This window comes from Nanorana parkeri, unplaced genomic scaffold (assembly GCF_000935625.1).
Source record: "Nanorana parkeri isolate BGI_ZX_2015 unplaced genomic scaffold, ASM93562v1 scaffold74, whole genome shotgun sequence".
Taxonomy (NCBI): domain Eukaryota; kingdom Metazoa; phylum Chordata; class Amphibia; order Anura; family Dicroglossidae; genus Nanorana; species Nanorana parkeri.
Window position 1 is genome coordinate 2,535,054 of NW_017306342.1, and position 13,432 is coordinate 2,548,485.

At 43.5% G+C, this 13,432-nt stretch overlaps 1 protein-coding gene across 1 annotated transcript in view; it reads right to left on the bottom strand.

Moving 5' to 3' along the window:
* TRPM7 (transient receptor potential cation channel subfamily M member 7) overlaps window positions 1-13,432 on the bottom strand; it is a 115,761-nt gene that overhangs the window by 31,229 nt on the left and 71,100 nt on the right. Inside the window, exons 17-22 of the mRNA XM_018576705.1 lie at window positions 8,708-8,936; window positions 8,402-8,557; window positions 6,892-7,035; window positions 2,087-2,215; window positions 881-1,011; window positions 685-793 (exon numbers count right to left, since the gene is read on the bottom strand). Coding sequence (XP_018432207.1) covers window positions 685-793; window positions 881-1,011; window positions 2,087-2,215; window positions 6,892-7,035; window positions 8,402-8,557; window positions 8,708-8,936 — 898 coding nt within the window. The remainder of the gene's footprint in view (window positions 1-684; window positions 794-880; window positions 1,012-2,086; window positions 2,216-6,891; window positions 7,036-8,401; window positions 8,558-8,707; window positions 8,937-13,432) is intronic.

The window sequence follows — 13,432 nt, forward strand, 5'->3', positions numbered from 1 at the left end:
CTCGCTAGAACAAAGTAAAAGAAAAAAAAAATATGGGACATACTCTAGAGAGGAAGGAGGTTTTGGGGGTAAATTTGAATAACAGCTCAACAGGGGTGCATTTGCTCTGAAGCAATAGGTAGGAGCAGAAGACATATATGACTCCTTACTGTACACATCTCCACAGTACGCCTCCTGAGGCCAAAAACATGGCATATTAATAAACAGTTCAAATCTGCAGTTTAACAGAATGACGCCAAAAATAAATAAATCTGACATATACTACTGGTAAGAGACGTTACAGTGTGTGGCAGGTAAAAAGGTATTCAACCCACCGGAAGGTTCAAATATCTGTAACTGCTGGGGAGCAGTGAAGCGGCATGATTTAAACACAAAGGCCACTAGAAATTTAAAAGGAGAACTACGATTTCCACTCATCCTCATAGTTAGAGCCGACCTGTGACAAAGAAGCTGTCACAGGTCGGCTCTATCGATCGGTAAGTCAGCAGAAACATGCCGCCGATCCGCTCACTGAGCTTTCTGTCACGGGAGGAATTTAGTATATGTCCTCCCGTGACCCTAAAGAGAACTATGGGGAAAAACACTTGCCCCATAGTTCTCTTTTAAGTATATTCACTTTTCCTGTACAGATATGGTTTTGGATACACAAAGATTCTATAAATATCAGGCAACACATTAACTTACCATTTTGCCAATCATCATAACATAGGGTCCAGCCTGCTGATTGACAGCCAAAAAATCAAGGAGCCTGACGTACCAAAATACGATATTAAGACAGTAAATTAACCTTCCACTGACAAAAATTTGACCATATAATACAGGCTCCTTTGCAGTTTCATTGTAGTTTGAGTCATGGTGTGATGGTATTTTGACATCGTACTTGTATGATGCAAGCCTCAGTCCACACCCAACGAAGAAAGTAATGAGGGCGATTGTATCCGTAATATTAAAATAATCACCAAACCACACTTTTATTTTCTGGTTAATTTTGCCAGCTTCAGACATAAAAATCTGCAATTAAAAAAAAAAAAAAAGTTAACATCAAGCATAAAGTATTCCGTAAAATGTTTTTATCCATCATTCACTTTCATTGCCGAACCAATCTTTAACTCACACAAATATAAACACATTATAGACTTTATAGAGAAAAAACAAACAAACCTAGAACCTACAAGTAGAAGATCAATACAAATAAAAGATGGCATTCTTGCCTTTGTTCATCCCATGATATATGTGCTAAATCATAAATCAAATTAATCTTAAAAATACACTAAAAAAGTGCACACAAAATTTACATTTAAAAACAAAAAAGACACACGGTTTAGATAAAACATGAATGTTTAACATCATCTAAAGGTTGGGAACATGAGGGCACTGGAAATTGTGAAAAGAGTAAGCTACTTGGTATTTGCAAGAATACAAATTTCTAGAACATCAAACAAATATATATTTGAATACATTAAATTCCAGATCATCAATAAACAGAAGTAGTGAGTACAGTAACATTTAATTTTGTTTTATCAACATAAATATGCCATAGTAGTGCAGCAAAAACATAAATCAATTTAATTTTTTTGTTTACTTTATGAAAAGGTCCGCTTTATGTTACAGCAAATGGCAACCACTGTACACATCTTAAGTCAGCCATCTGTTACCTCCTAGATGCTGCGGCGTCATGGGGGAATGCAGACTCAGACTGTCAACGGTCTCTCCTCACAGGCAGTAATCAGCGACAGCTATCTGTCCCCTCTGACAGACCGCTGCAGCCGATTACAGCCTGTGAGGAGAGACCTCTGGCTGTCAGAGTCTACAGCGAGGAGGAGAACGGCATAGTTATTGTGGCGGCAGGAGAGGAAACAGAGGTGCAGTAAACAGGCTGGCAAAAGCCATTTCTGATTGCATTGGCGACCTGGTGCCTGGGATTTGTCGAGCCCTGAACTACACTGTAGATAATCATGCAGTACCCACAAGAAATAGAGACAACACAAGGCCTCCAAAGCAACTCGTGTAAAACATTTTATACTTTACAATAAAATCGAAGCAAAACCATAATAAGCACCTTATTTTAATAAAAAAGTGCACCAACCTCTCGTATCTTTTCAATTGCATATGTAAAAATGTAAGCAATAACAAGCCATTCCTGAGGCGAAGGCAAGGATTCCATCTTCACCAAAACAACAAACGTGAAAAGCATGAGAAATGCCAAATAGAACAACTGGAAGAAAAAAAAAATTACAATATTTAACCAATATGAGGATAAACAAGTAAATTAAAAGGTCAATATAACAAAAACATGACCAAACAAAGTACACATGGTGTACGTGGCATTCTCTCTCCTTCTACCCCTGCTGCTACTCTCCCCGCCACTCCTGCCTGCAACAAAAATGACAGCTGGGACTTGCTGAGCGTCACATCTGCAGCAGCTGTTGAAAATAGAGCTTTGGAACAGTGTTTGTAAACACGATTTAAAAGCATCATGTAGAAATACATAATTTCTACATTGTGCATTCATATGCAGCTCAAAGAGGTGAACTGTGATCTACATTGGTCAAAGCAACAAGTAAAAAAGGAAAAAAAAAATGTTTAAGACCCCCCACAAAAAATCCAAAACAATGATGAATGTGTGACAAGCAAAAAGCTTGAGAAGTTGTTGCGGCATGTTTTTAGGTTTTTAATATATGTGTATTAGGACATGAAGATTTTGAATATTTTAAGAAATTAAATAAAGATTTGTGATTTTATGTTGGTATATGTTTAACTCATTTCTAGGGTACCTGAAAAGTCCGGCAGGTTCTTACTGTTCTATATTTGTACGGAGAGAGAAGGGCAATCAACATTGGGAGCCGTGCTTTGACCGATCTACATACATATTTACAAGGTTGCATTATCTCTGGTGAGTTTTCTCTGAGGATTGGTGCACAGTGAAAGGTGTGGAACCCACTTCGGTGTCAACTGGGATTTTATATCATCGATGGATTTTAAATTGATGTGGTGTGGATAAGCAATAAATCCCACTGTTGGACTGTTAGGGACTTTTGATTGATATATTTAAAGACATTTTAGTTACACATTGTATATATTTTTTTTATTCATATGCTGTCAATTTCTTTTTTACATTCACTTATAAGTAAGCACTGTGATTGGGGTGAAACACAGATATGAAAGAAATACTAAAAATGATAGACTAGTGATGGACTACAATTTCAATAGAAATTTGCAACCTAAACATGAGATTGTAGTCCATCACAGGAGTAAGCTTGGAGCGGTGGCTACTTTACAACACACACAGGGAAAATGGGGAACAAAAGTAGCCACCTCCCAGAAGGAAGGACAGTGTCAGCACCAGTTCAGAGATGATTTGGGGATATACTGCCGAGTGATACACAAATAAGATACATTTATGTTGAGAGTTAAGGGATTGGAATGCATTAAGATTTAATTCCTGTGTTTAGTGACAGACTGGGCCGACACTTCATGTGGAGAGAGGTTTCTCCAAGGGCCTGGTCTGCCAGAGAAGCTTATTCCCTGCAGAGGTAGGAGGGGTTAGAGCACTTAGTCTCCTTGTCAGCATTTCCTCTTGCACACGGGGGAAAAAAAGGCTAACAGGCTGAAAAGGTAGCCCCAGATTGGTGAAGTAATTTCTTGGGGTTCCTGAGCAGAGGCAAGAAGGTGTGCTTTTCTCTGATGTGGTTCTTGCTGAATGCCAGCATTGCATCCCAAGTTGATAACCTGTAAATGGCAGACTGCAACATCCTTCTTAGATTTTGGTAAGCCGATAAACACTTCAATCCCAGCAACCTGTGGATGAGCTCAGAAGAAACTGATTTGAGACCCAGGATCTCAAATCTAGAGCCACTTTGCAAACTTGTAGTATTAAACTCTCAAACCTTTTCTTTTTTTATTTCAATAATGAATGCAGACCGAACAAAAATACATTGCCTAGAAAAGTGTTTCTTTACATTTTTGCCGAAACACTTAGTTATGTTTCCAAACAGCTGGTTCCAGGTTTCTTAGCTGCACTTACCTGAATTTCCTGTTCAGTGCAAGATCACAAGGGAAAGCACAATCTCCACTAGCTTGGAGAAGAAAGGGAGGGAGGAGGAAGGAGCAGGCAGCAGGGAGTGGATTGCCTTGTTGTGCCAGTGTGTTTGTGGAGACACACAGCTTACTAGCACACACAACGGTGGCTTCATAAAATCCTGCAAGGAAAAGGAGCCACTCTTAAAAAGGCTCCGTCAGTACTTAGGGGACCAGCTGATTTTGCAGGAAGCTAAAAAACTTTTAAACAAGCATCATCCATTGTAAATTATTTAAAGAACTCCAGGTTTTTTTAAATTAAACCTTGCAGTGGGGTTAAGTGCTTGTTTGTGTCTAGGTGTTAAAATGCATGTGAGATCTGTTTGAATTATCAGCTCTCTCTCCCCGGCTGCCACGTTTGTGCGGCCAGCCTCTCTCCGCACACCGTGCTCTGCCTCTCACTTCACTCCAGCACCAGACGACCAGCAGCGGTTTCCACCGCATGACTGACCCGCTCCTGATGCGAGCTTCTCTACACTCCACACTTTGATTCATTAAATGTGTGATTTCTCACCTCTCCATTGTTCTCCTATTGTGTTCCCGCTGATCCCCAACCACTAACTAAGAACGGGCACACCTGCTCGCTTCCTCATCACCATCAAGCCAGTCAGACCACTCCCAACAACCAACCAGGCTCCACTGATTGGTCCACAACTATTCTTCTCCCCAGTCGTGGCGCTTCCTTTTTCTCTTTTTTTGTTCAAGTGTTTCTTACTTGTCTTGTCTAAACAATTGTACAGTGCTGTGGAATATGTTGGTGCTATATAAATAAATAATTGTAATTCTAAGACTACCAGGATCCAGATCATCCGACTGAGCCAGCAACTTGCTTGAAGTAAAACCAACAGAACTAAGATTTTAAGGAGGAAATTTCTGTGTCTTAACTCCTAGACGCTCGGCTAATAATTGAGCTTGTTCACAAAGTGGGAAGTTTGGGACACTAACAGGGGCCATCCCTGGGCCAAGTTTTGTTTTTCAGTTGTACCTAGCATCCTACAACTGCCAGTGGCATTATGCCAGCAGATGATGACTCAAAGCCGTGTCCTCCAATGAAGGAAAGAAGAAAAATATGTAACACAAGCAGAGTGTTATTGTGTGTAAATTCAGTGATAAATACACCAAGACCACCTCATTTATAGTGTGCAACACTAAAAATGTCCAAAGACCCCTTTAGGACCAGACTCCTGGCTGCTGCTTACAGGGGCCAGCTGCTGCCGTCTGTTTCCTTGGACTGCTTAACACAGACTGGAGATTTTAATGACTGTCTTGTTAATGACTTTTGAATTTTGGGGAAAATGAAGACAGAATTGTGTTAATTATCACCTCCCCAGTCTTTCCTCAGTTTTGGGTTTGTCAGACCTCACAATCGTCACAGTTATCTACTTGTTCCTAGTATATGTAGATGAGGCTCCAGAATAACTGTTCTCTATCTCAGTAATGGTCTAGGTATGGGAGTCCAAGATGCTGCTGGATGGAACTACAAGAAAAAAGGTACGTACATATGGCAAGTCTAAACCAATCAGAAAAAGTGTAACACAAAAGCAAAGACTACTAGTAGTGGCTTCTGCAGAATTATAGCTCACATTGGAAGAGCAACTGTTCCTAGCTTCTAAGGCTGGGCACACACCTTACAACCATCGCAGGACTTTTGTCTTGCGATGGTTGTAAGGTACTTAAAAAAACGTACGATCTGCCTATCTTGCATAGGCAGTTCGTACTTGCGATGATCGCAAGCCACGCCCCGAGGGGCGGGCTTCCGATGACCGCAATGCCGAACGGGCAGTGTGCGCGTGTGCACACCGGCCCGTACGGCTGTTATCGTACGGACATGCCACAAACCCGCCGAACATCGTACGATGCTCGGCGGGTTTCCGAACATGTCCGTAAGTTTAAAGTCGTGTGACCTTACAGTTTTAGAGGTCGCACGGCTTCCACACACCTTACGATAATCGTGCGATCGCGGGATTTCCCGCGATTATCGTAAGGTGTGTGGGGACCTCCTACAGGTATATACCAGAGAGCAGGGGCGTAACTAGAAATCACAGGGCCCCAGAGCAAAATTTGGTATGGGGCCCCCTTGATCTCTAGTTACACTCCTTGCCGAGCCCAATTGAGATCCCACACAGCTCACCTGAGGGTGACCCTGCAGAGCCCACCATAGACTCTAAGGTGGGCTCTGCAGGGTCACCCTCAGGTGGGCTGGTCACACTCCTTACCTGTCCGCCTCTTCTTCCTCCACCGTCGGTGATGAGCCCCGCCTCCTCCGCATGTTGCCCGGGCCCCGCCCCCTCCTCCTCCGCTGCTGGGTCCAGCCTGCTCCACCGCCGCTGCTGGCTCTCACGGACGGCTCTCACTGACTCCGCAGCGGCTGTGCAGAGAACGCGCCGCTGCACAGATCACGGCCAGTGATCTGAACAGCGGCACATTTCTCTGCACAGCTGCCAGTGACAGCCAGCAGCGTGGGGGCAGGGCATCAGGAATGTCCTGGTCGGGCACTCCTGTGCCCGGGCCCCATAGCGGCCGCCTGGGTCGCTATGGTGATTGTTACGCCACTGCCAGAGAGGTAATGTGTACACCCCATCGATGAGGAGAGAAAATTACAGCATAAAGCGCAGCCAATTTCAAAAACTGCTGCGGGACATCTTTAACCAGTTGACATCCGCGGTGTTAAACCCCCTTCCCATCCAGGCCATTTTTCAGTATTCAGCGCTGCGCTACTTTAACTGACATTTATTCCGTCATGCAGCGCTGTACTGAAATGAATTTTATACCCTTAAGACAGCAATGTCCAAAAATTAAGATATCAGTGCTTACTGTGTTGAACCAAAATTTCACAATTGGGGCATGGTAGAAGGCGTAGAACTTCTGAGCAATAGGAAGTCTTCGAGTTCTTGTCTGGATCTCAATTTCATTCTTCACTTCTGCACCGTCAAAAACCTGGACCTCCTTAAATACATTCTACAATATAAAAATAAAGCAAATGTGGATGCTTTCACAGACATATATCCCAAATAGTCATAACATGAAAACATCATAACTATTGTGTAAATTTTTTAACATATTGCACTTTAATTCCCCCTAGTCAGCAACACATACTTCACTTTCATACGCTCCCCCCATTACTCTTATTCATCTACTGCAAAGAATCTTCATGTTGCTTCAATTAATGCTTATACAGGACCAAGTAAAAACAATATTGGTGTGCAAAAAGCACTACACACTTCTTAGCTCTATGTTCCACAAACACCTCCTGATCACAATCCTGTATCCCCTATCGACAATCAGCTTTTGCTCTGCCTCCTGTTTATTCCTCCCAGCCCGCAATCAGCTTTATGCAGGCTCCTCTCGGCTCTCGCTTTTTCCTGCTGGATATATGGTCTGCTTACACTCGGCCTTCTTTCCTAACACTCAGTGGCGGAACTACCGCCGGTGCAGGCGGTGCGGACGCACCAGGGCCTCCGGCCTCTAGGGGGCCCAGCACAGTCCCAGCGCCGGATCGGTACCCACACTCCTTGGTCAGATCAGATACTACTAAATTTTTCTTTTCCAAATTCCCTGCCATGATTAGCTTCTGTTCTGCCTTCTCTTCATCAACCAGATGATCAGCGTCATAATTCCTGAATTCAGTACATTGAATCATGGAGGCTCAGCGTCATATGTGGGAGTTGCCTAGGGTAGTCTGCATATGCAATGCAGTCTGTTTAGGAATACCTACTCCTCCAGTTTTACATTTTGATATTTGCATTACCGTTCCTGAAAGACTGCCCACTGCTTGAATCAAGGCTGAGGGTTCTTGGGAAACATACTGAGGCAGGGCGCTGTGATGTATTTAGAAAGCAACTTACAGAACTCTGCAGACCCCTTCCAACCACCAATGATCTGCCTGCATTGCACAGAGAAGCACAGAGACCCAGAGTTGACAATGAGTGTAAAATAATGTATGTAATAAAGAAAAAAAGGTGCATTCCAGGATCTGTGAATGAATGGCATGGCTGTGATGGCAGAGCCATGCACAGCTGCACGAGATTTCAAGAACACCAGCAGCCTGCGTGGAGTAAAACCCATCATTCAGGTAAGGGGTGGGATGGTGGTGGGTTCGGTGGCAATGCCACCATGTGTCATGTTAAGCCCATATTCAGTGCGCAACATGAAACATGGTGGCATCACCACTGAGCCCACTACTTACCTGAATCATAGGGTTCTTCTCCCCGCAGGCTGCTGCAGTGTTCACCATACTATATTACACATACCAAACCTATGTGTTTCTTCACTGCACTGCACTCATTTATCCATAAAACAATGATGGGTTGTTTTGGTAACTTACCATAGCAATGTTCTCTGGCAGCTGCTGGAAGTTATTCTCACTGTCGTCCATTGTCATTTGATGGGCATCCTGAGACTGTGGGATGTGGGACATTTCTGCCCTGGTTTTATATTCAAGCATTAGAATTGTAGGAGGAACCAAAATGCTCAGAATAACCTTTAACACAAAACACAGGGACTGGAGTTAAAAGTAGTTTATATTGCTTACATTTAAACAGAAAAACTACAAAAGTTTAAAAATATCCAGTGCAACATTTATGCTGTTTAAGTATTGAAGAAAAGGTTTTGAAAGGTTGAATAAAAGTACCTTATACCAGGAATTCTTCCTCATGTTTAACCTTCCCATCCACATATCAGACAACAGCATTTGGGTACAGGTGTGGGCCACAAAATTGCGCAGCCTTGATGATACAGCTAGCTTCAGGCAGGTAGAATTGCTCCAGTTTTTTAGCTCATAAGTGAGAAGCTTCATTGCCATTGTTTCATCCTGCTTGAAGGCTTGATCAAGCAGGTCTACTGCCAGTTGCCCAAATTCACTAGAAGAAGCAAAAAATGTATATGAAATTAATGGAGAGCCTTATTTACCAACCAGGGATGACTGAGCCTGTGGAGGTCACATCTGCCATAAACTAGTTTCTGCATATCCACAGTTAGAATTTCATTGGTGGCTGTGCACAGCACTTTATGCACACACTGACTGAAAAGGTAGAAAATGCCAACACAACAAAAACCCAAAACACTACATAAGGCCTATGTTGGCTGCATTCAAGTACCTTAAAAGGAGAACTATGACATAAGTGATTTCCACTCACCTCATAGTTCTAAGCCGACCTGTGACAATGAGACTGTCACAGGTCGGCTCAGTAGATCGGGAGGTGAGGGAAAACATACCGGGTTCCCTCACCTCTCGATCCTGTCACGGCTCTCTGCCGTGACAGGGGGAGGGGCTGGATTCCCCTCTCCCGGCTCCGATCTGCCAGCGCTGACTGGCGGCACGGACGGGGGAGGGGGCGGGTACAGCTGGCTCTGCCTCTAGATAGGCAGAGCCAGCTGTCACTCACGCAGCTGGGCGGATCCCGTCATCTAAGTCGGGATCCGCTCCAAGTGCGGCGTCTCAGTATACCGCGAGCTGTAGCTCGCGGTATACTGAGCTTAGGGTAACGGGAGGATGCTAGTTTGTGTCCTCCCGTTACCCCAAGGAGAACTGTGGGGAAAAACACTGACCCCATAGTTCTCCTTTAACTAAACTAACAAAAAATTAACAAAAAAGTCCCTTATTTGTGTATCACTCAGCTGTAGATCCTCCAATCATCTCTGAATTGGTGCCGACACTGTCCTTCCTTCTGGAGGGTGGCTAGTTTTGTTCCCCATGGTCCCTGTGTGTGTTGTAAAGTAGTCACCGCTCCAAGCTTACTCCCGTGATGGACTACAATCTAATGTTTGGTTAGACTATACCTCCAGTACAAATTAGCTATCACAGGAGTGAGCTTGGAGCGGTGGCTACTTTACAACACACACAGGGACCATGGGGAACAAAAGTAACCCCCCTCCAGAAGGAAGGGCAGAGTCAGCACCAATTCAGAGATTATTGGAGGATCTACAGCCAAGTGATACACATATAGCATACATTTTTGTTAATAGTTAAAGGAACTTGAATGCATTTTTAAGGTTAAGTGTCACTTTAAGAACTGCTTCTTTCCTCATACAAGTACATGGGGCAGTAAAATCAACTTAACCTTTCCACTACCAAAGGTTTTTGGTGTTTTGTTTTTTTCCCCCCGTTTTTTGCACATGTTATAATCCATTTTAGGCCTACAAATTACTTCAAACCTCCAAAACATTAAATATTTTCGGAAAGCCAAGAACCTATAGAATAAAAGTGAAATTTTTATGTTGCATGATATTAGCGCAACGCTTTATCAAACCCCATAATTTTGTGGAAAATGCACTTAAGTTAAATTTAGTGCCCCAAAAGACAATACCCAATTTTTTTTTTAAATATAAAAGATGAGGTTACAACGAGTAAATAGATATCCAACTCACCTAGGTTAAAAATTGTGTGCGTCCGTGAAGCAGTGACAACATTCAGTAATCCAAAAAGTCCATCGACGACGCTTTAAAAGCTCCTACAGGTCATCAGTTTAGAGAAGCACATAAATATTGGCCCTAGAGCAGGGGTGGCAAACTGCGGCCCTCCAGCTGTTGTGGAACTACAAGTCGCTTGAGGCTTTGCAAGATTCTCACAGCCACGGGCACGACTCGCAGAGGCATCATGGGATTTGTAGTTTCACCACAGCTGGAGGGCCAGAGTTTGCCACCCCTGCCCTAGAGTTATTGATCTCACTCAGGCATGTGCAACAATATCCAACATGTGTAGCGTGATACCAGTTGCATGCTTACATAATTGCATGCACACTCGCAGGGGTTGGGAGCCTTTAAAAATAATTTAACAATTATTTTATTTTATATTTTTTAAACTTTTTTTTAGTTTATTTTTTTACTTTAATTGCTAATCACAATGTGATCAGATATTAGCAGTAACAGGTACTCTAAGGCTCCCTAGGAGTCCAATAGACCCCTAGTGTCACCTTTCCACTCCAAATAAGCTACTGGACCGTGTAAGCGATTTGGCGGCAGCTGAGCCACTAGAATCGCTTCCATTGTAAAGTCAGCAGCCGGCTTTACAAATGTAAACAGAGTCCCGGCAGTTAGCCACTGGGAGTCTGTTTAAACGGGACCGCTGCCACCAACGTAATCTTCACGTCAGTGATAGTGAAAGGGTTAAAAGGTCAAATTCAGGTCTGAAGAGGTCAACTGCATCTTAAATGCATCTGTGAAGCCCTGGATGACCTTAGAAGTAGGGATGCACTGAAATTTTGGCAGAAAATGGCACTTTGGGCAAAATGCCGAAAGTGCCATATTTTGGTCGAAATTGCTGTGCGTCAGTGATTTCTCCCCTCCCTGCTGAGAGCTGCTATATGTCTGCTCCGAGAGAAACTGTCAGGACGACGAGAACGCTGTCATCGACCATGTCACAGGAGCCGGAGCTCTCCTCCCGCACCGCCTCCTGTGAAAGATCAGGATGGAGAGAGGTGTGGAGGGCAGAGACGTAAAAGGGAGTCAGCTGTCAAAATAGACCAAGCTCTCCTCCCCGCACTGCCAGCTCAGCCTCCTGTGACAGCCAATCCAGGATGGAGAGCGGTATACATACAGTCAGCAGATCGCTGTTTGTAAATAACTGGATATAGTATGAGTCACTATGTACTTGTTATGAATGAATGGGAAGTGATCTACATCACTTCCTGTTCATTCAGGATTGTGGACATAGTAACTCATGCTATCTCCAAACTATTTTACCAGCCGGTACCGGCTGTGACATACAAGCATTCCGGTCGCTCTACAGCAGCCCGATCGCTTATATGTGCAGCCGCCCCGTCTGCCTCCACAGCTCCCTCTCACCCCACCCTCCACCGCCGATGCACGTTATCCTGTGGGCCCGGGACTTGCACAGCGGCTATTTGCAGTATATTGCATCCATTCTGCCTTTAGCTGTTATTTCTCTGGCTGCTATAGCCAGAGAAGAAGCAGATCTCTGCTTCATCAGCTTCTTTGGGGGTGCCTATGTGTTAAAAAAGTAAAAAATAAATAAAAGTCACATTAAAAAAAAAAAAAAAGTGTTTTTTTCAAGTGCCCCGCCCCCGCACATATAAACAAATATGCGTCAGGTGTGCCTACGTGCAAAAACAAAGATTACACCACAAATGTTACACATTACTGCAGATGTCGGAGTGAGAGCAATAATTCTAGGGCCATCAATCACTGATAACACTAAACTGATGAGCGGTAAAAGGTTTTAACCAGTTGACATCCGCGGTGTTAAACCCCCTTTCCATCCAGGCCATTTTTCAGTATTCAGCGCTGCGCTACTTTAACTGACATTTATTCCGTCATAGATATAAGTGATTCTGCGCTGGACCTAGAAAAGTGTATAAGTGCTAGTGTGCCAATTTAGTTTGAAGGCTGCAGCAAAATCGACCGTAGGGTCAAAACAAATAACTTACAAATTATGCAGCGCCCGCAACATATAATGTGTTGAATATCATAAACCCTAAAATTAATTAAATATAAGATAATTCTAATAAATAAATATAATAAATATAAGTGATTCAAATAAATAAATTATATTCATATAACATACACATGAATATTCAGTGCCTTCAAGATCTTTTTTTATATAAGAAAAAACCATCAATGGCCCTGGATCATTGATCCCACAGGGTATGTGAATTAGTGACAACTACCAAAAATTGTCAGTTGATGACGGAAGTGATGTAATACACATCACTTCTGCATTCACAGCCCGGACGGAGATCAGCAAGGAGCTGATCTCCCGTCCTCTTCCTCCTGACGCCCTCCGAGCCGGTCCCGGGATTCAAGATGGGGCAGCGGATCCCGGGATTCAAGGTGAGGGGTCAGGGGGGGTGGGAACCCGGCGGCCGGGGGCGGACGCGAACGAGCACATATAGGCGATCGGCGGGCTATGGAGCCGCTGATCGCCTCTATGTGAAACACCCGGTAACGGGTGTGTGCAATGGTCGGGTCTTTTCTGCCCGTGCGTGCCCGCTAGGGGGCGCGTGCGAGCAGAAAAAAAAAATGCCGTCTGGAGAAGGCAACCCGCCAATGCTGCAGTGCCGTCCGTCCGTTTTTTACAACGGGCGGACGGCAAGAGGTTAAAGTGTCACCTATGGGCAATTTTAGGTATGGTAGTTTTTTGCGATTCCCAAGGCGTGCGCAATTTTATAGCTTGACATGTTTGCTGTCTATTTACCCGACATGATCCCACCTTTTTTATTTTATCAAAAACTTGGGTAAATATAAGATTTCTTTGTAACAATGCAGCAAAAACAGATTTTTTTTCTCTTTAAAAATTTTAGGTACTTTCATTATATATTAAATACCACCAAAAGAAAGCTCCATCTGTCCCCAAAAAATTGTATATTATTATACAGGATTTATATAGCGCCAACAGTTT